The sequence below is a fragment of the Rhinopithecus bieti genome, unplaced genomic scaffold, assembly GCF_001698545.2.
Source record: "Rhinopithecus bieti isolate Rb0 unplaced genomic scaffold, ASM169854v2 scaffold_4758, whole genome shotgun sequence".
Lineage (NCBI taxonomy): Eukaryota > Metazoa > Chordata > Mammalia > Primates > Cercopithecidae > Rhinopithecus > Rhinopithecus bieti.
In genome coordinates, this window is record NW_016804504.1 from 38,140 (window position 1) to 64,400 (window position 26,261).

Genomic DNA, 26,261 nt, shown 5'->3' on the forward strand with positions numbered 1-26,261 from the left:
AAAAACTCAATTAGAAAAGTGAGGGGGAAAGTAATTGGGTAATACAGCAAGCAAGTGTGCTACATACCTATCATGTCTAATAAACTCTACATCATGTCCCTGATGGCACTTCTTAATGCAGTTCACACATATGGCATTTCGATCTGTGGTGTTGCAAGTATGACATCTAAAAAGCAAAAGCTTAAATTACTTTTCTCAAACATGTCATTAATGCAAAACAACATTCCATTCTGTTTATATATTACCCTATGACCCTTGGCTTTAAGAGGACCAAAACAAAATTCTTTGTGGCTCCAGCCCAGATTAATTCTGAAAAGGAACTTTAATGGAATAAGTGATTTTCCTGTCGTCTTTGTCTTCTGAGGGAAGAGGAATGATTTGTAAGTTGTATAAAGGCAGTTCTTTCCACTTTAAAAGCCTCTCAAATCTTTCTGGGCTGAATCAATTTGGACGAGTGAAGAGTCAAAACTGTCATGGTGATTGGGATATATCAAACACTTGACATCTTTACCCTGAAATTTCTAGGAAAACAATACGTTACACAAACATAAGTTACATGACATCAGTTACTGTAGTATTAGGTTTTTCCAGTTATGGTCTTTGTTTTGTTTTGTAGAGACAGGGTCTCCCTATGTTGCCCAGGCTGGTTTAGTGCTAGGATTACGGGCATAAGCCACCACGCCTAACCATAGTTACAGTCTTAAACACACGATATTTAAGTAGATTGATTATAAAATTTTCAGTTATAGTCTCAACACTGGCAAATAGCCAAAAATGCTAGGCATTGCTAATTTAAAAAGGAAATCAGTCTTCCTCTTTTCAGGACTCACAATATATTTCTAAGTTACCTGTAGAAATCATGCATGGGATAGCTGGTATAACTTGATATTTTATATAAACATTGGCCTCTACTAACAGCCTTTTCTATGGCATCTTGATTGTTCATTATTTTGTTATCTGTAATAAAAAAGAATAAGTAAAAATCCAGAGGACTGTTAATATTTTAAAAACTAAAGATTATAGGATTATTCTAACAGAAGAGCCACTATTTTTAAGAGCTTTAAATGAAGCTAACCAATGAATTGTAAGAAATCAGCTAAGAATAGAATTTTCCTTGTATAAGATACTTGAACCATTTAGAACCAAAGCTCTGTTTCTTTCAAAATCTCTTAAATTGTTGCTAACTTGGGGAGTGACATAAGGAATCAAGTTATAAAACGGCCTCTGATTATCTTTCATGGCATACTGCATATATTTATAGGTATAACAGACTCCAACATACCTTTCATTGTCACATTAACACCAGATGCTAAAAATAAGCCTCCAAACCGGTTGTTAAAAATCTGATTGCCTTCTAGTGTTGCAGTTGCGTGATTTGTAATTTCAATACCTGAAGTAAAATTTACAAACAAGTAGATACATCACTTTATATTGCTTCTTAAAAACCTGAAATTAGCATGCAAATGTAAACTGGTTCTTTTATAAAAGTACATTAACCCTCAATGTCTACTGAATAAAATGTAGATATTTCAACCACTAACAGTAACATTCACTTATCAATGATTATGGTCAAAACCGCAATTAACTTTCACACTAGCCTGTCTTAAAGTTTAAATACATGATACCTGGATTTCATTTGCATCCATTTTAACATCTGTGTTTCTGTTGCAGATTTAAATTGGTAAATTCATCTGAAGAATTGAATTTATCTGTATTCCTAGTGGTAATACAAGCCTGCATTTATTCTATCCCAATAAATGTTTCATAATCATGACTACGCAATAACAGCAATATTTCTTCGAGTCTGGCTTATAGTAGAAGAATCCAGAACCTGATTAGGTGCTCTCATAAGTGAATGAATAAAAAGGCATTCAGCCACTTCAGCAGCACACTTTACACATTTTAGTTAATAAAACAGTGAATATACTCCACATCAAACACTTTGCAGAACTATATATAAGCCACAGGTAAGAAAAGAAAATACAAACCTGCAGCAAATCCATCAAATATTCTGTTTTTCCTTAAGATTGGATGACTATTAGTGCTGATGAGAACACCTGCTTGAGCATTCCTGAAAATATCATTTTCTTCAAGGAGACCTATAATAAAATATTTCCTTAGATTAAGGCTAATGCATATAACAGACTCTACTAACGTTTTTGGGGATATTTAGGTTTGCTTTTAGTTTCTTATTTAACTGCATTGTAAAATTCACAGGGCTACTTTTCAGCCAAAACAGTTTATTATCAGAGGTATTAAGGATCTAACAAAATTGCTAAAATGACAGGTAAGAGCATTGTGACCAATCTGCCATCTCCATGATAGCAGGGACCATGTCTGAGTTTACTCACCACTTCATCTTCAGTGCCAGGTACACCGTTGATTCTCAATGAGTATTGCTGAATTAAAGTTAATTCCTTTGAAATATTTCTAGAACCTCTGTATCCTCTGTTTTTAGTTCAGGCAAGCAAGCCCTTATTTCTGGCCTTTATTACTATAATTTCCTGATGAGTTTCCTTTATTCCAGTTTCATCTGCTGCATAGTTTCCAGTCAATTAACTGCAACTCCTATCTTGCCTTTCTCTAACAAACTACTTTCAGAATAAAGTTTAACATCACCTTGCCTTTCAAAATATCCCTCCTACTTGTCTGTCTTAATGTGAGACATGGTTTTATTTCTGTAGACATGTGACCCCTCTGGTATTTCACATTGCTGACCTAAATTTCCCCTGGATGAGTGGTAAAAATCTGACTCAGGGACTTCTTGGGGTCCATTCTGTTCACTCTCTGGGTATTAATATTTCTGGGTTCTGTCCCTCTCATTTCCCTCTGCATACTCTTTGGGTGATCGTGATCTTACATCTTGGCAACTATTACATACACACTGTTGCTTTTTTATTTTTGAGACAGTCTCACTCTGCCACCCAGGCTGGAGTGCCATGGTGCGATCTTGGCTCACTGCAACCCCCCCCTCCGGGTTCAAGCAATTCTGAATCGGCTTCCCAAGTACCTGGGATTACAAGCACCTGACACCACCCTGGCGATTTTTTTTTTTTTTTTTTTTTTTTTGTACTTTTAGATTTCACCATGTTGGCCAGGCTGGTCTCAAACTCCTGACCTCAAGTGATCCACCCACCTGGGCCTCCCCAAAGTGCTGGGATTACAGGCATGAGCCACTACACCCAGCCACTGTTGCTAATTCTTATATCTATTCATTTAGCTTAGTATAATTAATCACATTCTGGTCATAACCAATTTGGATATTCCAGAAGACAACCTTGGATTCAACGTTTAAAAACTGACCTTACTATTTTCCAGAAACCATCTCCTATATAACTTACCTCAGTGAAAGGTAGTCACCCAAATCAGAATCCCAAGTATCCATCATATTTCACTTTTCTTTCAACCCCCATATTAAATCAATGACCCAGTCCTGTTGGTTCCACCCTTTTTATAGAGATAGGGTCTTGCTATATTGCCTAGGCTGGTCTCCAACTCCAGACTCAAGTGATACTCCTACGTTAGCCTCTGGAGCAGCTGGAAGTACAGGTGTGAGCCACTGTGCCCAGCTGGTTCTGTCCTTTTAAATATCATTAACATGTCCCACCACCCCCAACCTTTTCATACCCTTATGCTATCATTTTAATTTAGGCTCTCATTATTTATTGCCTGAGTTATTCCAAGTCCCTGTCTCTAATCTTGATTATTTTCACTACAACCTCAAATGCTATTGCTAAAATGGAGTCCAAAGTCCTTACTGCATATAGAAAACCTCATGATTTGGGCCTTGCCCCTTCTCTAGCCTCAACTTTCAGTACCTCTTCCCTTGCGTTCAATTTCCTCTAGACTTTTGTTTACGTTTTCCACTCCATCACACTATACATTTTATGGATGTAGTGCTGTTTCATATAGCATTATATCTCTAGCATCTGTATGATAGTGGTTGGTACAGAGGTGTTAAATTAGTATTTAAAGAATAAAAGTGAAATAACATCTGGAATGGTCTGTTCACCTCTCCCAAACCCATTTACCAGTAAATATCTACTCATTTTTCAAGACAGCTCAAAAGTGATTTGACTTGCATGAACCGTTTCTCAACACCTTGCAAATAAACCATTCTGTATTGTGTGTCTTCACTATATTTTGTAAAAACTACTGAGATATGTTACTTCACTGAATTACTAGATTATAAGCTCTTGGAGAGTCTGTCAATGGATCACCAATGCTTGGTTGTAGTATTAAATTTTGTTCATTAAATCTTGGTATGTTAGAGTAATAACTAGCTATTCTATGTAAGATAGGTACAAATGTTGGGTTATTGACATTTCAGGAACAGTGACAGATTTGCATTACGGCAGCTCTGAGAATCTCTGTATACATGCATCTGTAAGGGGCAGGCACTATGGAACTTTTGCCTTAATGCAAAGTGAGTTGACCTTTATGAATATCAAACCAGGCACATCTTGGCTTCATTAATTCCATTCTCCAACAAACACAGTTGAAAGCAGTTACAAAAGTAATACCCGTTTACTAAAGACATTTTCAAACATTTACAGATCAATTAATTTCTCACACCTATTTCTATAACTTGACTTTGAAGTTTATTATAATCATATTACTATTCTGAATAAAAGGTCCAGAGAATGTAAACAAATTCTATCTTTAAAAAGGCTTACTGACAACTGCAGACTCAAAGTGGCTACAAAAGGAAAAGTATTGTAAACATTTGTCTCTTAACACTAGGCACTAATCTAAACCAGCTCAACTTGATAATGAAAAAGACTTGAGATTCACTCATTTATAACTTAGTTAGCAATGTCATTGATCATTAGAGATATGGAAGAATAATGGAAAACTGGATTTTTCACTAATGCAAAATTAACAACAATACCTCGACCCCCATTAAATATACAGATGCCACCATCTCTTCCATCATGGATTTTATTTCTTCTTAGTGTAGGATTACTATCTGTCTTAATCCAGACTCCAGCCATTGCATTGTCAAATATTTCATTGTCTTCTATACAGCCTAGACCTATAAATGCAAAAATGTAGGTTATCTAGAAGGTATCTTTCTTTCTTTTCTTTTTTTTTTTTTAGAGGGAGTCTCACTCTGTTGCCAGGCTGAGTGCAGTGGTGCGATTTCGGCTCACTGCAACCTCCGCCTTTCGGGGTTCAAGCGATTCTCCTGCCTCAGCCTCCCGAGTAGCTGGGAATACAGGCATGTGCAGTCATACCCAGCTAATTTTTGTAATATTTAGTAGAGACAGGGTTTCACCATGTTGGCCAAGCTGGTCTTAAACTCCTGACCTCAGGTGATCCACCCGTCTCGGCCTCCCAAAGTGCTGGGATTATGGGCGTGAGCCACCGTGCCCGGCCTAGAAGGTGTATTTCTAAAGTCTATTAACACAGAGAAAAAGATGACAGATAAAACATACCAGAATTATAAACTAGAATTCCACCATTCTGTCCTCCCCAGATTTTGTTGCGTCTAATTTTGGGGTTGCTTCCAGTCCTGTGAATAGAATAGAAAATAGTATCATTTCAATAGCTTCTACTCCCATATCCTCATGTTACGTGAGATAAACAGTGGAGAAATCCATGTAAGTCATATAGTAAGAATTAACTATGCAATGGAGTCCTTCAAGATGCCCTAAGAAGAAAGTGGTTTAATTTTGCTTAATCCTGTATTTCCCACAGAACATACTTTACTACAGATTATTATTGTAGAGTTTCCTAACATGTAAACTAAATGGGGTTTTATTAAGTGACTTATATATTTCCCTCATATGTAAAATGAAGGAATGAATTATAGGCATACCTTGGAGATAATTGCAGGTTCCGTTCCAGACCACCATAATAAAGCGAGTATTGCAATAAAGAGAGTCGCACGAATTTTCTGGTTTCCTAGTGTGTTTACATTATACTGTAGTCTATTAAGTATGCAATAGCATTACATTAAAAAAAAGCACATATCCTAGCTTAAAATACTTTATTCCTAAAATGCTAATAATAATCTGAGTCTTCAGAGTTTAAAAAAAAAAAAAAAAAAACAGATGGGGTCTTGCTCTGTCACCCAGGCTGGAGTTGCAGTGGCATGATCATAGCTCACTGCAGCCTCGAACTCTTGGGCTCAAGCAATCTTCCTGCCTAAGCCTCCCGAGTAGCTGGGACTACAGGTGCATGCCACCATGCCCAGTTAATTTTTGTATTTTTTGTAGAGATGGGTTTTGCCATGTTGCTCAGGCTGTTCTCAAACTCCTGGGTTCAAGTGATCCACCTGCCTCAGTCTACCAAAGTGTTGGGACTACAGGCATGATCTACTGCACCTGACCAATTGGCAATCTCTTAAAATAAGACAAATTTGCCACATAGACTGACTTCCTTTCACGGAAGATTTCTCTGTAGTATTCCTACATGCAATGTTGTTATAGCATTTTGCTCACAGTAGAATTTCTTTCAAAATTGTCAATCCTTGCCAACCCTGCTACTTTATTAACAGGCTTATGCAATATTCTAAATCCTTTGTTGTCATTTCAACCATGTTCACAGCATCTTCAACAGGAACAGACTCCACCTCAAGAAAAACCACTCTGCTCATCCGTAAGAAGCAACTCCTCATCTGTCCAAGTTTTATCATGAGGTTGCAGCAATTCAGTCACATCTTCAAGTTCCATTTTCTAATTCTACTTTCTTGCAATTTCTACCACGTCTGGAATTAGTTCCTCCACCAAAGTCTTATACCCCTAGTCATCCATGAGGGTTGGAATCAACTTCTTCCAAACTCCTGTTAATGTTGTTGTTATTTTTTTTGTCCTGGCCATGAAAACCTTTATTTTTATATTTAGGTTTGATGAATGAACAGCCATGCAGAAATGTGACTGGACACAAAGGATCTGGCCTAACGGTGATGGATGGAGTGGGGAAACCCAGCAAAGCCGCTCTGTACAATTCCCCTTCCCCTGGGTATGGGGCAGGACCCCCTCGGGAATGAGGATCTTCCAGGGAGAAAGGAAAGAGTGACCTTGCTAGGTTTTATGGCTGGCTTTGAGAGAAAGGAATTCTAGTTTCTAAGACCTGCTTTGGGGAAAAAGAATTCTGGCTTCTGGGACTCAATTTGGGGGAGAAAAGGGGGCAGGAACCAGGAGGGAAGGACAAAGACCTGGCTTCTGAGGCCTTCCAGTCTCCTCTGGGTCAGAGTAGTCTGTATGCCAAGGTGTCATACTTCGGGGTTTAATGAGCCCCGCAGCAGGTGCTTGCAGATTTCACAGGTAACTTGTGATCCAAGTAACTGACTTTCAGTCCCCCAATTTCAGAGAACTTTAGCAAAGCCTGGCTGAAACTGGCCAAGTGTTAGAAGAACCTCTTCAAAGCTGAAATTCATCGAGTTCTTCAGCTGAGGGCGTTAAGAATCCCAGATGTAAGGTTAGCAAGAGTTAGAAGTTCTGGAGTTTTCCCCGCACGCCCCAGCTCTTGAGCATCAACAGGCCAGAAGCTCACAATATCTGATCCTCCTGTGGCTCAGCAGGGATGTGTTTTAGAGCAGCATGTTCAGAATGAAGCTGGCGCACTTAGTCAAGCCTCGAGGACCTTTTGAAGTCATGCGTGGCCCATGCTGGCCTCATGGGAACACAGGTGCTCCAGCACCCGATGTGTTCAGGACTAGGTGGGGGGAAAACTTCAGCCCTGAAAACATCCCCCTGCTGTCTAGACCAGACTGCCCCATGGCGAAGGGTGGTGAGAACCCTGGCCACCCCTTGGGTTGCACCCCTGCCAGTACTAGAACTTACCCCCTTCCTGGGCGGAAAAGCTCAACATTGGCTCAGGGCATAACTGGAATTTTTTTTTTTTTTTTTTTTTTTTTTTGAGACAGGGTCTCACTCAGTCATCCAGGCTGAAGCACAGTGGTATGATCATAGCTCACTGCAGCCTCGACTTCCTGGGCTCAAGCGATCCTCCCACCTCAGCCTTCTGGGTAGCTGGGACCACAGGTGCATGCCATCATGCCTAGCTAATTTTTTTTATTTTTTACAGAGACAGGATTTCACTATGTTGCGCAGGCTGCTCTTCAACTCCTGGCCTCAGGTTGATCCTTCCACCTCAGCCTCCCAAAATGCTTGGATTACAGCACTTTTTCAGATCTCCTCCCAGGAATCATGAATGTTCTTAATGAAATCTGGAATGGTGAATCCTTTCCAGAGGTTTTCAATTTACTTTGCCCAGATTCATCAGAGGAATCACTATTTATGGCAACTACTGCTTTCTAAAATAATTTCTTATATAAAAAGACTTAAAAATTGAAATTACTCCTTGATCCATGGACTGTGGGATGGATGCTGTATTAGCAGGCATGAAAACAACATTAATCTAATCTCCTTGTACATCTGCATCAGAATTCTTGGGTTACTGGGTACATTGTCAATGAGCAGTAATATTTTGAAATAAGTTATTTTTTTCTGAGCACTAGGTCTCAATAGTGGACTTAACATATTCAGTAAACTGTACTGTAAATTCATGTGCTATCATCCATGATTTATTGTTTCCTTTATGATATGTTTTGTGGACTTAACATATTCAGTGAACTGTACTGTAAATTCATGTGCTATCATCCATGATTTGTTGTTCCCTTCATAGAGCACAGGCAGAGTCGATTTAGAATCATTCTTAAGGGCCCTAGGGTTTTCAGAATGGTAAATGAGCACTGCCGGCAACTGAAAGTCATCAGCTGAACCAACCCTTAACAAGAGATCAGCGTGCTCTTTGAAGTCAGGCATTGACTTCTCCCCTCTAGCTATGAACTTCCTGGATGTATCTTCTTCCAATATAAAGCTATTGAGTCTACACCGAAATCTGTTTAGTGTAGCCACCTTCAACAATGATCTTAGCTATATCTTCTGGGATAACTTTCTGTAGCTTCAGTCTCAGCATTTGCTGCTTCACCTTGCACTTAGTTTTTTTTTCTTAAACTTCACGAATCAACCTCTGCTAGCTTAAAACTTTTCTTCTGCAGCTTCTTCACTTCTTTCAGCCTTCGTAGAACTGAAGAGAGTTGGGGCCTTGCTCTGTATTAGGAATTGGCTTAAGGGAATGTTGTGGCTGGTTTGATCTTCTTTTTTTTTTTTTTTTTTGGAGACGGAGTCTTGCTCTGTCACCCGGGCTGGAGTGCAGTGGCCGGATCTCAGCTCACTGCAAGCTCCGCCTCCCGGGTTTACGCCATTCTCCTGCCTCAGCCTCCCCAGTAACTGGGACTACAGACGCCCGCCACCTCGCCCGGCTAGTTTTTTGTATTTTTTTAGTAGAGACGGGGTTTCACCGTGTTCGCCAGGATGGTCTTGATCTCCTGACCTCGTGATCTGCCTGTCTCGGCCTCCCAAAGTGCTGGGATTACAGGCTTCAGCCACCGTGCTCAGCCCTGGTTTGATCTTCTATCCAGATCACTAAAACATTCTCCATATCAGCATAAGTCAATTTTTTTGTTGTTTTATTATTTTGCTTTGAATCCTGAGGAACTAAGCAATAAGGCTGTTTTGCTTTGCTTTCTTATCATTCGTGTGTTTACTGGAATAGCATTTTTAATTTTTTTTAGGACTTCTCCTTTGCATTCACAACTTAGCTAACTGGACAAGAGGCCTAGCTTTTGGCCTATTCAGGCTTTTGACATACTTTCCTCACTAACCGTAATCATTTCTAGCTTTTGATTTAAAGAGAGAGATATGCAACTCTTTCTTTCAATTCAACACTTACAGAGGCCATTTTAGGATTACTAATTGGCCTAATTTCGATACTGTTGTGTCGCAGGCAATAGGGAAGCCTGAGGAGAGGGACAGAGACAGGAATGGCTGCTTGGTGGAACAGTCAGAACACACACAACATTTACAGATTAAGTTTGTTGTCCTGGGCTCAGTTAACGGCGTCCCAAAACAATCACAATAGTCACATCAAAGATCACTGATCAGGGCGGGTGCGGTGGCTCACTGTGATCCCAGCACTTTGGGAGGCCGAGGTGGGCAGATCACCTGAGGTCGGGAGTTTGAGATCAGCTTGATCAATGTGGAGAAACCCTGTCTCTACTAAAAATACAAAGTCAACCGGGCATGGTGGCGCATGCCTGTAATCCCAGCTACTTGGAAGGCTGAGGCGGAAGAAGGAGAATCACTTGAACCCAGGAGGTGGAGGCTGCGGTAAGCTGAGACCGTGCCATTGCATTCCAGCCTGAGCAACAAGAGTGAAACTCAATCTCAAAAAAAAAAAAAAAAATCACTGATCAGAAATCACCATACAGATATAATGATAACGAAAAAATCTGAAGTACTCTAAGAATTACAAAAATGAGACAGACAGGGAGCAGATATGCTGCTGGAAAAAAATGGCACTGAGAGATCTGCTCAACACAGGGTTGCCACAAACCTTCAATTTGTGTAAAAAAAAAAAAAACAAAAAACAGTATCTGTGAAGCACAATAAACTGTAAAGTGTAATAAACAGAGGTATGCCAATATATGATCATTAGGACTGCTAGAGTTCCAAAAACTTAAAATATTAGAAGCATATCTAAAACTATTAATTTTAAAGAAATAGCATAAAACAGAAGCTTCAGTTATATTGAGTGCCAATGACATGCCAGGCATAATGCACAAGTATTTTAATACAGACTTCCACTCTCCAAGTATGAAGGATTATATTGGCAGCTGATGTGACTCTTGTAGTGGAAAGTGGAATGGTGGAAGTGAGCTCTTATGGCACATGTACCACTGGCTTCTGTCCTCACCTAGACCAAGGAAAGCTACATTCTGACAATTTAAGTCAAGATTATTTTAAGAATGTGAATATATATATATAACAGGGGAATAAAGATTGGGCATTAAACAATAAGCAAATTTTTTCTCACACCCTACATACTCCTAATTCCCTCCCAAAAGAAAGCCAAATGTGAAAACATTTACCTTATCTGAACCCCTGAATACATGTGATTATAGATATCATTGTCTTCTAGTACTCCGTGTCCATTGTCATAAAAATAAACACCAACCTAAAATTACAAAAAAAAAAAAAAAAAAAGCTTTTTCAAGGGACAAGTATTTACAAAACAATATATTTCCCATCCAAGAGCCCAGGCTAATCCTACCTGCTTGCCACTGTGTATCCGGTTTCTTCTCAGTACTGGAGTGCTGCCAGTTGTCACCCAGACTCCAGCCAGAGTGTTACTATAAACTTCATTCTCTTCTATTACTCCTTGTCCCTTTTCATGCTAAATAAAAGTTACACTGGTTATAATACATATCTTCTATAAGCAAGGCGTTTATAGTCTCTTTATCTCCCCTTTTATAGACGTTAAAAGTGAATTCGCGATTTTGTTTTTTTATGCTGTGAGTAATGTGAAGAGTAAGGGCAACATTTTCGTTTTTGTTTTTTTTGTGAGATGGGATGTCAGCTGAGTGGGAGTGGAAAGTCCCTGTGGCTCCTGTCACTAATCGCCTGGCCGGGGTCAGCATCCTGCCTCAGCCTCTACGAGTTAGCTAGGATATTACAGGTGGAGCCGCCAGCCGGCGCGGGTATAATGTTTTGTATTTTGTGTTGTTTTTTTTTTTTTTTTTGGACGCGGCAAGTCTCGCTCGAGCCGGTTGTGCTCAGGGCTGGATGCGGCCGGATCTCAAGCTCATGCAAGCTCGCCTCCCAGGTTCACCATTTCCTGCTCGATCCTCCCGAGCACTGGGACTACAGGCGCGCGCCGCCACGCGATGCGTCTGGCTAGAGGTAGTTGTTGCATTTTTAGTGAGCGGTTTCACCGTGTTAGTCAGGAGTTTGGTTGGCGTCGATCTCTCTTTGGACCTCGTGCTCCGCCCGTCTCGTCCTCTCCAAAAGTGCTGGGATTACAGGCTGAGCACCAAGTGCCCGGCCAATTTGTATTTTAGTAGACCGGCGGCGGCAGGGTGTTCCCTATCTTTGGCCTTAGGGTGGTCTTGAATTCCTGATTCCTGTCTCGCACCCGCTTCAGCCTCCAAAAGTGCGGGTTACAGCGGAGGCAACCGTGGCCCGGCCAACACCTTTTTCGTAGCCTCACTGAGTTTTAAAGCTTTCAAAAAATTATATACTGTTCTTTAAGTGGTTTTATACTTTTAATATCACAGTAACAGCAGTAGCAGCATTCAATTTTCTCTAGCAAAATAAATTAATTCACCCTAGGATGTGTAACTAACGACCTCTCATTTAGTAATAAACAGACAGTTACTTCAAACATATTTCTGGTGAAATCAATTCAAAATGATACGGTTTCATATTCACAAAATTTTTACTTTCAGCAGATAATTGAGGACATGTGCATCTCTAGAACCACAGATGAAAATTAAATGCTTTGCATAACATAAGGACTTTTTTGAAATTTCCTACATTTTACTTGAATCACTTGCAAAGGTTTAGATACCATGAGCAAAGATGATTAATACACAGGTTTCAAGATTTTGAAAGTTAATTATATTTTAACATAAATTCAAATGAAAAAAGTGGCAGAATTTCAGAGACTCATACAGTAGTCATACTTGTAAAATTCTGGTGTAACAAATACAATAGACTGCAAATGAATTGCTGCTGAGGCTATCCCATATTGCCAATAATAAAGACTTGAATAAAAAGGTGTATCTCTTATGCCTAAATTTAGTCAGCTGCTGATTAAATTTTACATAATTCAACACAAACTATAAAATCAGAAGTCATTAAGATACTGGCAGGGAGAACAAGAATGTTATTTACTGTTTAACATTAATGACAGTCATGAATTCATACTTCAAAAGTTGAATATGGCCTACCTAAAAGCTTAAGGAGAAAGCCTTTATCTCCCTAGTTTTGATGCATGAGTTTATAGAACCATATACATTAACTTACCACATAAATCCCACCATGTTGGCCATCATGAATTTTGTTATGCCGAACAATTGGACAACTGTTTGTCCTAATTTGAATTCCTGCTAATGCATTGCCTATTTAAAAATAAAAGTTACAATGTCAACATTTGTGAGCCTGGGGAATACAGTAAAGGTTTTACATTAGGTAGTGGTTAAAATTCTTACACCAGAATTTGAGTGACCATTACAAGACAATATTAAGAGAACTAGAAGTGTAAATAGATGCAGAGAGCTGCAGGCAGTATAGCATAGTGGAGACTCTGGAGCCGAGGTGACACATTTCGAATCTCAGGAATTCTACTTCCTGTGTGACCCTGAATAAGTAATTTAACCTCTTTGTGTCTCTGTATACTGATCAGTAAGTATCTTTGTGCCTCTGTATCCTGATCAGTATTTAATGGGATCTACCTCACAGTGTTGATGTGAATATTATATGAGTTAACTCAGTTTAAGATGCTCAGCAGAGTGCCTGACACTTAGTAAAGCTTTATGTAAATATTAACCAGGTTAGTGTTACCAGAAGCGAAAGCCCATGCGCATATTGGTGTCAGACACACAGATACCTACTGATTTTTTGCTGATTTAATGTTCCTAAAACTTTAAAGAGGAATACACATTTTCTTTCTTCAATTAGTACAAAGTATATTAAACTACCACAGAAATAATTTATTAACTATTAAACAACAGAGTGAAACTATGAAAACTGCACATACTCCTTGGGACTAAGTTCTAATTTATATTTTCATCCCTGGTATCTGCCATAGTGCCTGTGAATAAATATCACAGAATAATCTTTATTAAGAATTTAGGCTGGTCGTGGTGGCTTATACTTGTAATCCCAGCAATCTGGGAGGCTGAGGCTGAAACAGGCAGATCACTTGAGGCCAGGAGTTCGAGACCAGCCTGGTCAACATGGCAAAACCCGTCTCTATTAAAAAGGCAAAATTGAGCCGGGCATGGTAGCATGCACCTGTAATCCCAGCTACTCTGGAGGCTGAGGCATGAGAATCGCTTGAACTTGGGAGGCAGAGGTTGCCGTGAGCCAAGATTGCATCGCTGCACTCCAGCCTAGGCAACAGAGTGAGATTCTGTCTCAACAACAACAACAACAATAAATAAATAAATGGCAGTGCATGAGACTCACACCTGCAATCCTAGAATTTTGGGAGACCAAGGCGGGAAGATCACCTGAGGCCGGGAGTTCAAGACTAGCCCAGGCAACATGGCAAGACCCAGCTTCCACAAATAAATGAGTGGGGCATGGTAGCACATGCCTATAGTCCTAGCTACCAGGGAGGCTGAGGCAGGAAGGTCACTTTGAGCCCAGAAATCTGAGGCTGCTGTGAGCCATGTTTGTGCTATTGCGCTCCAGTCTGCACAAGAGAGTAAGACCTCACCTCTTTAAAAAAAAAAAAAAAAAAAAATTAAAGAAGCTGGATCAGTGCTTCCACTTGGGTAGTTTCAAAATGTTCCATCATTTTGCTAATATCAAGAAGACATATCAATCTATAAGTTTCATAGAGCAAAACCACACACTTACCATAAATGTCATTTCCTTCAATAAGGCCTCGTCCATCACCAAAGATGTAAACTCCTCCTTGATTTCCATTAAATATAGAATTTCCCCTATAATTATGGGAAATAATAAAAAAAGAAGACATCTATTCAGCCAAACTTACTTGTTTTATATAATTGTAAAGGCCCCTCATGGTCATATAACAAATTATATAACTTCTAAGGCCTTAATTTCTTAGTTATTTCTAAGGTCTAAGACTTTGGAAAAGTCAAACTACTATTTGAGAGAATGTATGTAGCATTCTTAAAAATTCCCCTCAAAACAGCTAATACATCCAAAACAATTTTTCAGCTGATCTAGAAACACTTGATGAATATTAACAAGATGGAAATCCCAAAATCTAACTTCCATAAAGCCAGTGGAAAATAAAATTTGACAAAAATAATTCATAGTGTTTGATCAAATTATAATAGCTCTGGTTCTACAATTGTGGCTTATTAAGGGAAAATGACAGCTTGCATTTTGACTTTTGATAATTTTAGTCTTTCTGGCCAAGAATCTTTGAGATATTTTTCCTGAGTTATTCTATTTGCTAACTATCAAGAAAAAAAAGACAAAGTCCTTCAAGCTCCAAGGGGAGGTAATAGCCCTATTTATTCATCTATAATGCAGTTCGATGAATTTAAAATAAAATCACATTTGCATTTTCATAAAATAATATCACATATGGCTTATATCACTAAAACAAAACAAAAACAAAAAACACCAAAAAATAAATCTGCAATAGCTATGGCTCATTCAGATGCACAGACTTTAACTAGGAAAATCTATTTTATAGTAGTCAAATGTCTAACAAAAACTTTCAAGACTTAAAGCTCAGCATCTTGACTTTTAAGACAAACCTTGAAGTGAAAACGTAATTTTCACCCATAATTACATGTAAATACCTTATTGTTGGGTCGCTATTTGAGGTAATCCATACACCTGCAAAGTTGTTTGCATAGATTTTATTCTCTATGAATTGTCCTCTTCCTTTTTCATGGACATATATTCCTCCAGTCTGCCCATGGTGAATTTCACATCGAACCACTGTGGGGTTAGCATAGGCTTTTACTTCAAAGCCTGCTATCCTATTTCTGTGTATGTTGCAACTTTCAAAGTAACCCTGAAAAATACAGAAATTAAATCTGCAGGTAAAGGCTACTTTACAAAAAAAGAAATGCCATTTAAAAAACATTTCAATGCATACCTAAAAATTATTAGAAACATTTAAGGCTGGGCGTGGTGACTCACGCCTGTAAACCAGCACTCTGGGAGCCCGAGGAAGGTGGATCACCTGAGGTCAGGAGGAGACCAGCCTGGCCAACATGGTGAAACCCCCTCTCTACTAAAAATACAAAAATTAGCTGGGTGTGGTGGCTCACACCTGTAATCCCAGCTAGTTGGGAGGCTGAGGCAGGAGAACTGCTTGAACCCGGGAGTCAGAGGTTGCAGTGAGCCGAGATTGCGCCACCGCACTCCAGCCTGGGTGACAAGAGCGAAACTCTGTCTCAAAAAAAAAAAAAAAGTTTAAGAGTAAGAATAAAAAACAGGTATATACACTAAGCTTCAAGTAATAATCATGGAAAGAAAAAGAGTTAAAATTTTTTTTTTTTTTTTAACAGACAAGGTCTCACTCTGTTGTTCAGGCTGGAGTACAGCAGCACAATCATAGCTCATACAGCCTCAAACTCCTGGACTCAAGCAATCCTCCCGCCTCAGCCTCCTGAGTAGCTAGGACTATAGAAAGGCATACGCCACCATGCCTGGCTAATGACTTAAATGTTTTAGCAAAACAAAGAACTATACATCCTCATTAATAAGTCCAAGCATGAAGAAAAAACAGCAAAAGATCTATTCAATAAATGTAGATGAATACCATTAACTAGTAAGTATATATCCTTCAACAAAAGGTTAAAGTCATTAAGAATATAAACCCTGGCTCCCTTAAAAATGTCCCAACAAGTCAGCTTCTAAAAGTTGTGGCTGGGCCTCCCAGCACTTTGGAAGGTCAAGCAGGGAGGACTGCTTGAGCCTAGAAGCTCAGGACCAGCCTGGGTAACATAGTGAGATGTCGTGTCTACAGAAAAAATTAAAAACAAAATACAGGTGTGGTGGCATGTGCCTATAGGCCTAGTTATTAGGGAGGCTGAGGTGGGAGGATTGTTTGAGCCTGGGAGGTTGAGGCTGCAGTGAGCTGGAATCACACCATCACACTCCCGCCTGGGTGAGAGTCTCAAAAATAAATAAAGGTTGACCAAAGCACACAATCAGAGTCTTACAATAAGAGCAATTTTTTAAAAAATTTCACCTTAGCCCAATAATAGAGAACTGGCTAAATACAATGTTTTTGAAGACTTATGTTCATCCTATACAAGTTAAATGAAAAGAACAAGTTTTAAAGTAGTATACATTATGTATAATCTCAATTTTGTTTAAAGGAAATTTGAAGGATGGAACACAAATGTGAGATGATTATGAGTGGTGGAATTATGGATAATTATGTCTTTCTTCATACTTTGAATTTCTTAAATTTTCTATATAATGGACATGTTTTACTTTTATAATGATAATGGAAGTTACCATAATTCTGATATCCTAAGGCCGAAGACTCAACGCAGACTGTATTAAGAAAAAACTGAATGTGCTTAATCTCTTTCCTCTTTAAAATCCCTTTAGCACTAAGTATATTTCTCATGTTACTTTCATGTATTGCCTTATATTATTTCTATATTTATATATGTCCATTTCTACCCTATCGTAAGCTTCTGTCTGGACTATTCTAACTTCTGGAGCATGTACGTAAGACTTTACACACAGTAAGAACTCAAACAGGATTTGATGAATTTTGTGCCAAATTTAGTAGAGGTTAAAAAGGTGATATTCTGAATACTCTAGTATACTACATGTTTAACTCTTCAAGAAAACAGGCCTCTAAGAATAACATACAGAAGTACTTTTCAGATTTCATTTTCTAATAAAGAACAAATGATCTATAAATTATCTCTCTACATTTGAATTATAATCTTATTCTTTTTATAAAACAAATCAGGGGCTATATATAAGATAGCATCTTCAAATATAAACCTTTTTCTTTGATTTTATACAGAATAAAAGTGAATACACACTGGGTGTATAAATACACTGTTATGGCAAAACTGACCATCAAAAAAACAAAAAGAGGCTAGACAAACAGACCTTAATATTAGATTAGGATTATTCACCATTTCAGATGTTTTCACCCATGAGGAGGGAGCACAATTAGTTTAACCCTTAGTCTCTCTCTGCCAGGAGTTGAATGACATATCTGGTGGATTTTGTCTTTTTTTTTTTTTTAAGAGACAGGTTCTCACTTTGTTGCCTGGGTTGGAGTGCAAGGGTGCAATCACTCACTCACTGAAGCCTTAACCTCCTGGGCTCAAACGATCCTCCCCACTCAACCTCCCAAGTAGGTAAGACCACAGGTGCATGGCACCAAGCCTGGTCAATTTTTGTGTTTTTAGTAGAGATGGAGTTTCATCATGTTGCCCAGGCTGGTCTCAAACTTTCAGCCTCAAGCAATCCTCCCACCTTGGCCTCTCAAAGTGCTGGGATTACAGGTGTGAGCCACCATGCCAGGCTGACAAATCTGAGTGGTAAACTTTTACAGCGCTGCAAGCAAAATGTGGTTATCTCTGAATGCAGTGATCCAGCAAAAAAAAAAAAAAAAAAATTGATATACACTGACTGAACAGCATTCAAATGCAAGGCATAATCTTTTTGTTTTCTTTAGGTTTTGATTTTACATAGTTAAGAGACTCAAATAGATGCACAAGTTTTTTAAGGCAAATAGCAGCCCTCTCCCTCATTTCCTTTATCTAGAGGCCCCCACTTTTAATTCTTTTAGCTGATTCTTTTGATTCACCTCTATCTTATTAAGTAACACACTGTGTTACCAAATCTTGACTTTCCAGTTTTAGGTATTATCCACTGACTTCTATTATGGGAGAGTAGAATTTAGCTCTCCTACCTCTCTATCCCCACAATATATACTCACACATTGTATCCTTTCAGCGTAGCTGTACCTTAATTTTGGTTAGATTAGTGTGCTATTCAGAGTTGAGCCATAAAATATGACTATATATTCTCTGCTGCACAATTTTTTAGATTTTTTTCTCCTTTGCTTAGCTTTCTAGTGACAACTCTATCCTAAACTTACTGCCAGTTGTCCAAATCACTTCTCTTTTTATTTTTTTGAGACAGAGTCTCACTCTGTTGCCCAGGATGGAGTGCAGTGGCCCAATCTTGGCTCACTGCAACCTCCGCCTCCCGAGTTCAAGCAATTCTCCTGCATCACCTCCTGTAAATCACCTCTTAATACATTTACATTTATATTAGGCTTACCAATTTATCTTCCTGAACAGCTTTACTGGACCTTTAACCTGCTCCAATCTGGTTGGCTGCCCTGGTCACAGGCATGCAGTCATTTACCACACTGTATTAGTAATTTAGGTTAAGGATTAAAAATGTCACCTAATTCCATCAAATATGGAGTTTATAATCTGTATCTTTTGTTTCAGAGTAATTTTCAAGAAAACAAAGCAGCAAAAAGTTATCTTTTCTCAATGACCTTAAAATTAGAAGCCTCTACATTGCCACAACTATGATTTTACTACCTTTAGAAATGACAAAGATTGATTGACTTATAGTTTTATAATTTTGCAAGGAAACTTATCTTTATTATGGATTCAGTTAATGTAATTTTGTTTCAAGATTTATTTTTTTTGGGGGGGGGTGGGTAGGGATGGAGTCTCTCTCTGTTGCCCAAGCTAGAGTGCAGTGGTGCAATCTTGGCTCACTGCAACCTCTGCCTCCTGGGTTCAAGTGATTCTCCTGCCTCGGTCTCCCGAGGAGCTGGGACTTCAGGTGTGAGCCACCACGCCCAGCTAATTTTTGTATTTTTAGTAGAGATGGGGTTTCACTATGTTGGCCAGGCTGGTCTGGAATTCCTGACCTCAAGTGATCTGCTTCCCTCAGCTTCCTGAAGTGCTGGGATAATAGGCATAAGCCACTGAGCCTGCTTCAAGATATATTTTAATAAAATGCAACCATTTTGTTAAGAGATACCTGTAGTGCAAAATAATTCAATAATACAGAACTGTAAGAAATTCGAAATTTTTTTTTTTTTTTTTTTGAGGTGGCGTTTCACTGTCTCCCAGGCTGGAATGCAGTGGTGTGATATTGGCTCACTGCAACCTCCAAATCCCAGGTTCAAGCAATTCTCATGCCTCAGCCTCCAAAGTAGCTGGGATTACAGGTGGGTGCCACCATACCCAGCTAAGTTTTGTATTTTTAGTAGAGATGGGGTTTTGCCATATTGGCCAGGCTAGTCTCGAACTGGCCTCAAGTGATCCACTGCCTTGGCCTCCCAAAGCGCCGGGATTACAGAGCTACCAAGCCCGGCCGAAAAATTTTTTTTAAGAAGACAGGAATCTCCCTGTCACCCAAGCTGGAGCTATCACATCTCATTACAACCTTGAACTCCTGGGCTCAATCAATCCTCTTGCCTCAACCTTCCAAGTAGCTCTAGGACTATAGGTGTGTGCCACCATGCCCAGCCAATTTTTATAACATTTCTTTAGTAGAGATAGGGTCTGTCTCAAACTCTTGGGCTCATGTGTCCTCCTGCCTCCACCTCCCAAAGTGTTGGCATTACAGGTGTGAGCCACTGTGCCCAGCCTCTGCTTTGTCTTTTAATGCAAACCAAAAAAGTTCCAACATGTATAAATTTTTGAAGTAAAATATTCTTTATTAAATATGACAAAGTAGGCCAGGCACGGTGGATCTCTTGAGGTCAGGAGTTCTAGACCACCCTGGCCAACATGGTGAAACCTCATCTCTACTAAAAATACAAAAGTTAGCTGTGCGTGGTGGCAGGCATCTGTAATCCCACCTACTTGGGAGACTGAAGCTTGAGAATTGCCTGAAGCCTGGAAGGTCGAGGTTATAGTGAGCCACAATTGCACCACTGCACACCAGCCTCGGTGACAGAGTGAGACTCTGTCTCAAAAAAAAAAGACAAAATAAAAGGCATTCAAGAGTTTCACAAGAAACTCTCCAGATTAAAAAGAGAGAAAAATGCTATCTTCATTGAAATAAACTTCCACAACTCTAATCTATAAAAACACTTACCAAATACTGTGAAATCTGGGTAAGAGGAGGGTGCTGTGAGCTAACCAAAGTTAGTACCTTAGACTTTCAGTGAAGTATAGTTTTCCCCAAGTAACTAAAGGCTATAATAAGCTTAGCTTATTATTATCTTCTAAAGTGATGAAATCTAATGGCATGAATATGCCATGTATTTTTTTATTGTTTGGACAGAGTCTCACTCCTCTGTCGCCCAGGCTGGAGTGCAGTGGCATGATCTTGGCTCGCTGCAACCTCTGCCTCCCACCTCCCCACTTCAAGTGATTCTCATGCCTCAACCTCCCGAGAAGCTGGGATTACAGGCACATGCCACCGCGAGGCAGCGTTTCACCGTGTTGGCCAGGCTGGTCTTGAACTCCTGGGCTGAAGTGATCTGCCTACCTTGTCCTCCCAAAGCGTTAGGATTACAGGCGTGACCCACCGCACCCAGCCTCAAAAAATTTTATAGCCATTTGGCACTGCTATGACACTTTATTTATTTATTCATTCATTCATTCATTCATTCATTCATTCATTCATTCATTTTTTGAGACAGAGTCTTGCTCTGTCACCCAGGCTGCAGTGCAGTGGTGCAATCTCGGCTCACTGCAACCTCGGCCTCCTGGATTCAAGTGATTCTCTTGCCTTAGCCTTTTGAGTAGCTGGGACTACAGACATGCGCTAACATGCTCGGCTAATTTATATATTTTTAGTAGAGACAGGGTTTCACCATATTGGCCAGGCTTTTCTCGAACTCCTGACCTCAGGTGATCCACCTGCTCAGCCTCCCAAAGCGCTGGGATTATAGACATGAGACACCACGCCTGGCCTGCTATGACATTTTAATCTTATTTTACAAAAGTAACAACTCTGCATTGAATTGAATATGAAATAAACAAAAAACAACTGGAGAACTGTGAACATTAACAGAAAATTTGATGATATGAAGGAATTATTCCTAATTATTAAGGAGTGAATTAGCATTGTGGTTATATGAAAGAAAAAAAAACACCCATCTTTTAAAGACACGTGGTAAAATATTTACAAGAGATGATGAAGTCTGGTATTTACTTCAAAATAAACCAGAGTGTAAAGAAGGTCATAAGACACATGAGGTATTGATTAAACAAAACTGGCCACGAAATGATAGTTGTTGAAGGCAGACAATAGGTACCTGGAGAGTCATTATATTATTCTCTCTACTTTGGTGTATGTCAGAAAAATTTCATTAAAAAATGTAAAAATTAAAGGCAAGACCCACACTGGAAGCAAAATAACAACAGAAAAACAAACTATGGAGATGTGGTAACGAACACGGATTTGAGAAATTCACACAACACTAAACAGAACAGAACATAGCAATATAAATAACAAGAAAGATAGCTAAGTTTCTAAAGAAAGGAACATACGGAACAGAAAAATAGTAAAACAATACGACATCAACAAAAGCCAAAATATGGATACTGAGGTAGAAGAGCAATCTTTCAAGCAAAGAAGAAAGAGTAAAACCCAGTGTGATCTCAGAGTTCTCAGCCATGCTCAATGCTAGAATAGAAAAATGTCTACAGAATCGTGAGGGAAAGAAAGAAACTCAGCTAAGTTAAAAGGCAATGGATAGTGATTCTCACATGGCAAAAATTCAAGCTATAATATCCATAAGCCTTTCTTTAAAAAAAAAAAAATGACTGGATGACAAAACCTAGCCATACCAAGAATGAGTCAAAATTTTAAAATTCAAGAATGGAGAAACCATGATCAAATAACAAATGATAAATAAATACAGAATAAATATAGACCAGTAACTGTAGGAATGCAAATGTTTTAAACCTTTGCAAAATAAAAATAAAAATGATGGGGTGGGGATAGGTTGAAATACTTTATAAATCTTAAAATTTTTAAATCTCATTAATCCTTAATGGAAATATCTACCTATAGCATTGCCTAGACTTATTTTTTAAAATGCTGTAATATTTACAAGCCCAAATCTATTCTTTAAAATGGTATAGGAGCGTGTGTGTGATGAGGAGTAACTTACTATGGTGAACTTTAATAAGGGACCATCCATCACCAGAGGTCTTTCAAAAATGATGAACTTGGCCAAGTGTGGTGGCTCACGCCTGAAATCCCATGCAATGGCACACATCTTACATCTTGGCTCACTGCAACCTCTGCCTCCTGGGCTCAAGCGATCCTCCAGTCTCAGCCCCGCAAGTAGCTGGGACTACAGGTGTGAGCTACCGTGCCCAGCTAATTTTTGTATTTTTTGTAGAGACGGAGTTTCACCATGTTGTCCAGGCTGGTTTTGAACTCCTGAGCCCAAGCGATCCAACTGCCTTGGCCTCCCAAAGTGCTGGGATCACAGGTGTGAACCACTGCACCCGGCCATGGTCTAGTTTAGTTTCAAAAAAGAATTCTGCATTGGCCAGACGCGGCAACTCATGCCTGTAATCCCAGGACTTCGGGACGCCAAGGCAAGTGAATCACTTGAGGCCAGGGGTTCAAGACCAGCCTAACCAACGTGGTGAAACCCTGTTTCTACCAAAAATACAAAATTAGGCAGGTGTGGTGGTGCATGCCTGTAATCCCAGCTACTTGGGAGGCTGAGAGGAGAATCGCTTGAACCAGGAGGTGGAGGTTGCAATGAGCTGAGATCACACCACTGCACTCTAGCCTGGGCAACAAGGGTGAAACTCCGTCTCAAAAAAAAAACAAAAGAACAAACAATGAAAATAAAAAATTTTCTTTGTCGTTGAAAATTTGTATACATGAATCCAACATTCCTAGGATTGCTTAATGTTGTATATAATAGGCAACAAAACCTCACCATAATCCTATTTGCCACAATGTTACGACCCTCTCTCCCATCTCAGACTCCTCAACAGAAAATTTTACCAATGCTGTATTAGGACTTGACAATTACCTCAAGGAAAATTTGACATTAAATGAAAAAAAAAATCTGAATAGACATTCAAAACATTATTTTAAAATGGTGATCTCAAGCTCAAAAAGTCATGTCTCTAGAAAATTATGTAAAACTATATAGTAATATTTAAAACACAGTATACTCCACAAGGATGCCTAATGTAACTGCTGCATAACGTTTTTAAAACTGGTATTTTTATCATTATATCTCCTATTAAAGTTCTGCCAGTTTAAAATTTTCAAGAGGAATTAAATGAAAAGCAAAATAACAATCAAACCATTATATCTCAAAGTATACCCCACAAACTGTGTTAGATTCACTTATGGTGCTTATTAAAAATACATATTCTAGGTCCCATCCTTGGAAATTTTGATTTATTAAATCTGAGGATACAGGAATTTTCATTAGAACAGAAAGCTTTTGGGTGACTTTTATGCACACACACATTTGAGAATTAACGGGTTATACCTTACTCCCCTCAAAGATCACATATATTGCCTAAGAACGCTATCATGTCTACATGGATATGTTTGATGCATAAATTTACAGAGTAAATGTTGCATATTGATTTTAAAATATAATGCTGAAATTGCTTTTAAACCTATACTCCTCAATTCAGATAATTTGGTGATGAGAAAATAATGCTGAAATATACTTGAAATTTAACTGATGCAGAAGTTGGTTTTCTATTAAAATAAGTGTTCTTACCATGCCATGATCAAATGTGAACACACCAACATCACGTCCATGATGAATATGATTCCGTCTAATAATTGGGTTTCCATGATTTTTAACCCAAATCCCAGCTAATGCATTATTGGAAATTTCATTATCCTCATATATTCCCTACAACAAGTAATCAAAAACAAACGTCAGTAGAGCTTTTAAATTTTTTTTTTTTTTAAAAACCCAACAAAATTGAAAAATACCTGTGCATGATCTGTTATATACAGTCCAACATTTTCACAGTCGCTGATGTTACAGTGCTTGATAGTGGGACATGCTCCTTGACCACTAACACATACTGCAGAACCAACTGTAGAAAAATTATTTATTTATTTAAATACCTACTGGGCAACAATACAGTGACTCCAAATTTTATTGTAAAAGATAGAGAAAACACTAACCTGTACATGTACTTCGGATGATACAGTGATCAATAATAGGGCTACAATTTACCGTAATCTCTAAGCAGTGGTGTGCATTGTGGTGTTGTGCAGATTTGTCATCAGGGTTAAACTGAAAAGTAAACATTTTTTTTGAAATAAACAATTACTGCCTTTATGATTTCAACGTGTATTTTAACTCTTAACCTTTCTTACCCTTATTGTCATATATCCAACATAAGCATCTTCAGAGCCTTCCATAAAAACGAAGGTTGAATCTCTAGTGTTTTCAATTATAACTTTGTCTGCCACTTTCCCAGGTGCTGTGGAGAAGATATTTTAAGCATATTACCTTTATTCGATTTCAACAGATGGGTATCTTTATGGAGGGGAACTTACTAAAACATTAGTACTGAGTAGTACGACTAATATTCACTATCAGTTAACTATGTTTCATCATCAGCCTTTGCTATATTCAAATCCATGCACAGTAATACTTCTAATAACATTTAACTATAAATACTATGAATATAAAATGCAATGACATATTAAAAAATGGTTTCTTGTGGAAACAAAAACAAAAAATGGTTCATTGTGGAAACCATTCTGTTTCTAGCAGCAGCACTGGAAACAGAAGCTCAAGAAGGTAAGAGACCTCTATTTAAATTTATTTCCAACAGTGGCCTCTATTTAGAAAGTAATAAAATCACCAGACAAAAATTTGCTCTACTCTGTCCTCCCCATCTTCTTGAGGAGATAGAGGAAGAAAGCAAAAGAGGCTGTAAATGCAAATTTCACTAGCAAATAATAATTAGTAGCTATCTTAAAATGTTCTATGTACTGTATCCTCAAAAAAAAAACAAAACACAAATCTTCAAATGACTCAGTGTTCCACAGATACTACATTTATTCTTAGAAACTTGACCATAAATAGCTTTGAAATAGTACAAAAGTATTTAAAATTATATTTCAGTTCCTTTAAAAACATAGCAATAAAAATATTAGCATCTTTCTTTGTAATTCTCCTGCCTCAGCCTCCAGAGTAGCTGGGATTACAGGTGCACACCACCACACCTGGCTAATTTTTTTGTATTTTTAGTAGAGATGGGGTTTTACTATGTTGGCCAGGCCAGTCTTCAACTCCTGACCTCAAGTGGTCCACCCACCTCAGGCTCCCAAAGTGCTGGGATTACAGGTGTGAGCCACCGCACCCGGCCGCATCTTTATTTTCAAATAAAAGATGCAAAAACTTATTTTTTTTTTTGGTTTAATGAATAACTGAAGGCAACTGGAGAAAGTACTAACATCAGGAAACATATACGGCCAGGCACAGTGGCTCATGCCTGTAATCTCAGCACTTTGGGAGACCCAGGTGGGCAGATCACTTGAGGCCAGGAGTTTGAGACTAGTCTGGCCAACATGGCAAAACCCTGTCTCTGCTAAAAATACAAAAATTATCTAGGCATAGTGGTGCACGCCTATAATCCCAGCTACTTGAGAGGCTGAGGCATGAGAATTGCTTGAACCCAGGAGGCAGAGGTTGCAGTGAACCGAGGTTATACCACTGCACTCTAGCCTGGGTGACACAGCTAGACTCTGTATCAAAAAAAAAAA

At 38.8% G+C, this 26,261-nt stretch overlaps 1 protein-coding gene across 2 annotated transcripts in view; it reads right to left on the reverse strand.

Annotated features, from left to right (window-relative positions):
• Positions 1 to 26,261, reverse strand: part of FBXO11 (F-box protein 11) — a 101,149-nt gene that overhangs the window by 1,332 nt on the left and 73,556 nt on the right. For both annotated transcript variants that reach the window (XM_017868835.1, XM_017868834.1), the window contains exons 8-22: positions 24,864 to 24,970; positions 24,669 to 24,780; positions 24,471 to 24,577; positions 24,250 to 24,387; positions 15,362 to 15,579; positions 14,439 to 14,524; positions 12,879 to 12,973; positions 11,125 to 11,247; positions 10,943 to 11,028; positions 5,439 to 5,515; positions 4,892 to 5,035; positions 1,989 to 2,099; positions 1,283 to 1,390; positions 849 to 957; positions 68 to 166 (exon numbers count right to left, since the gene is read on the reverse strand). In XM_017868835.1, the coding sequence (XP_017724324.1) occupies positions 68 to 166; positions 849 to 957; positions 1,283 to 1,390; positions 1,989 to 2,099; positions 4,892 to 5,035; positions 5,439 to 5,515; positions 10,943 to 11,028; positions 11,125 to 11,247; positions 12,879 to 12,973; positions 14,439 to 14,524; positions 15,362 to 15,579; positions 24,250 to 24,387; positions 24,471 to 24,577; positions 24,669 to 24,780; positions 24,864 to 24,970 (1,720 nt within the window). The remainder of the gene's footprint in view (positions 1 to 67; positions 167 to 848; positions 958 to 1,282; positions 1,391 to 1,988; positions 2,100 to 4,891; positions 5,036 to 5,438; positions 5,516 to 10,942; positions 11,029 to 11,124; positions 11,248 to 12,878; positions 12,974 to 14,438; positions 14,525 to 15,361; positions 15,580 to 24,249; positions 24,388 to 24,470; positions 24,578 to 24,668; positions 24,781 to 24,863; positions 24,971 to 26,261) is intronic.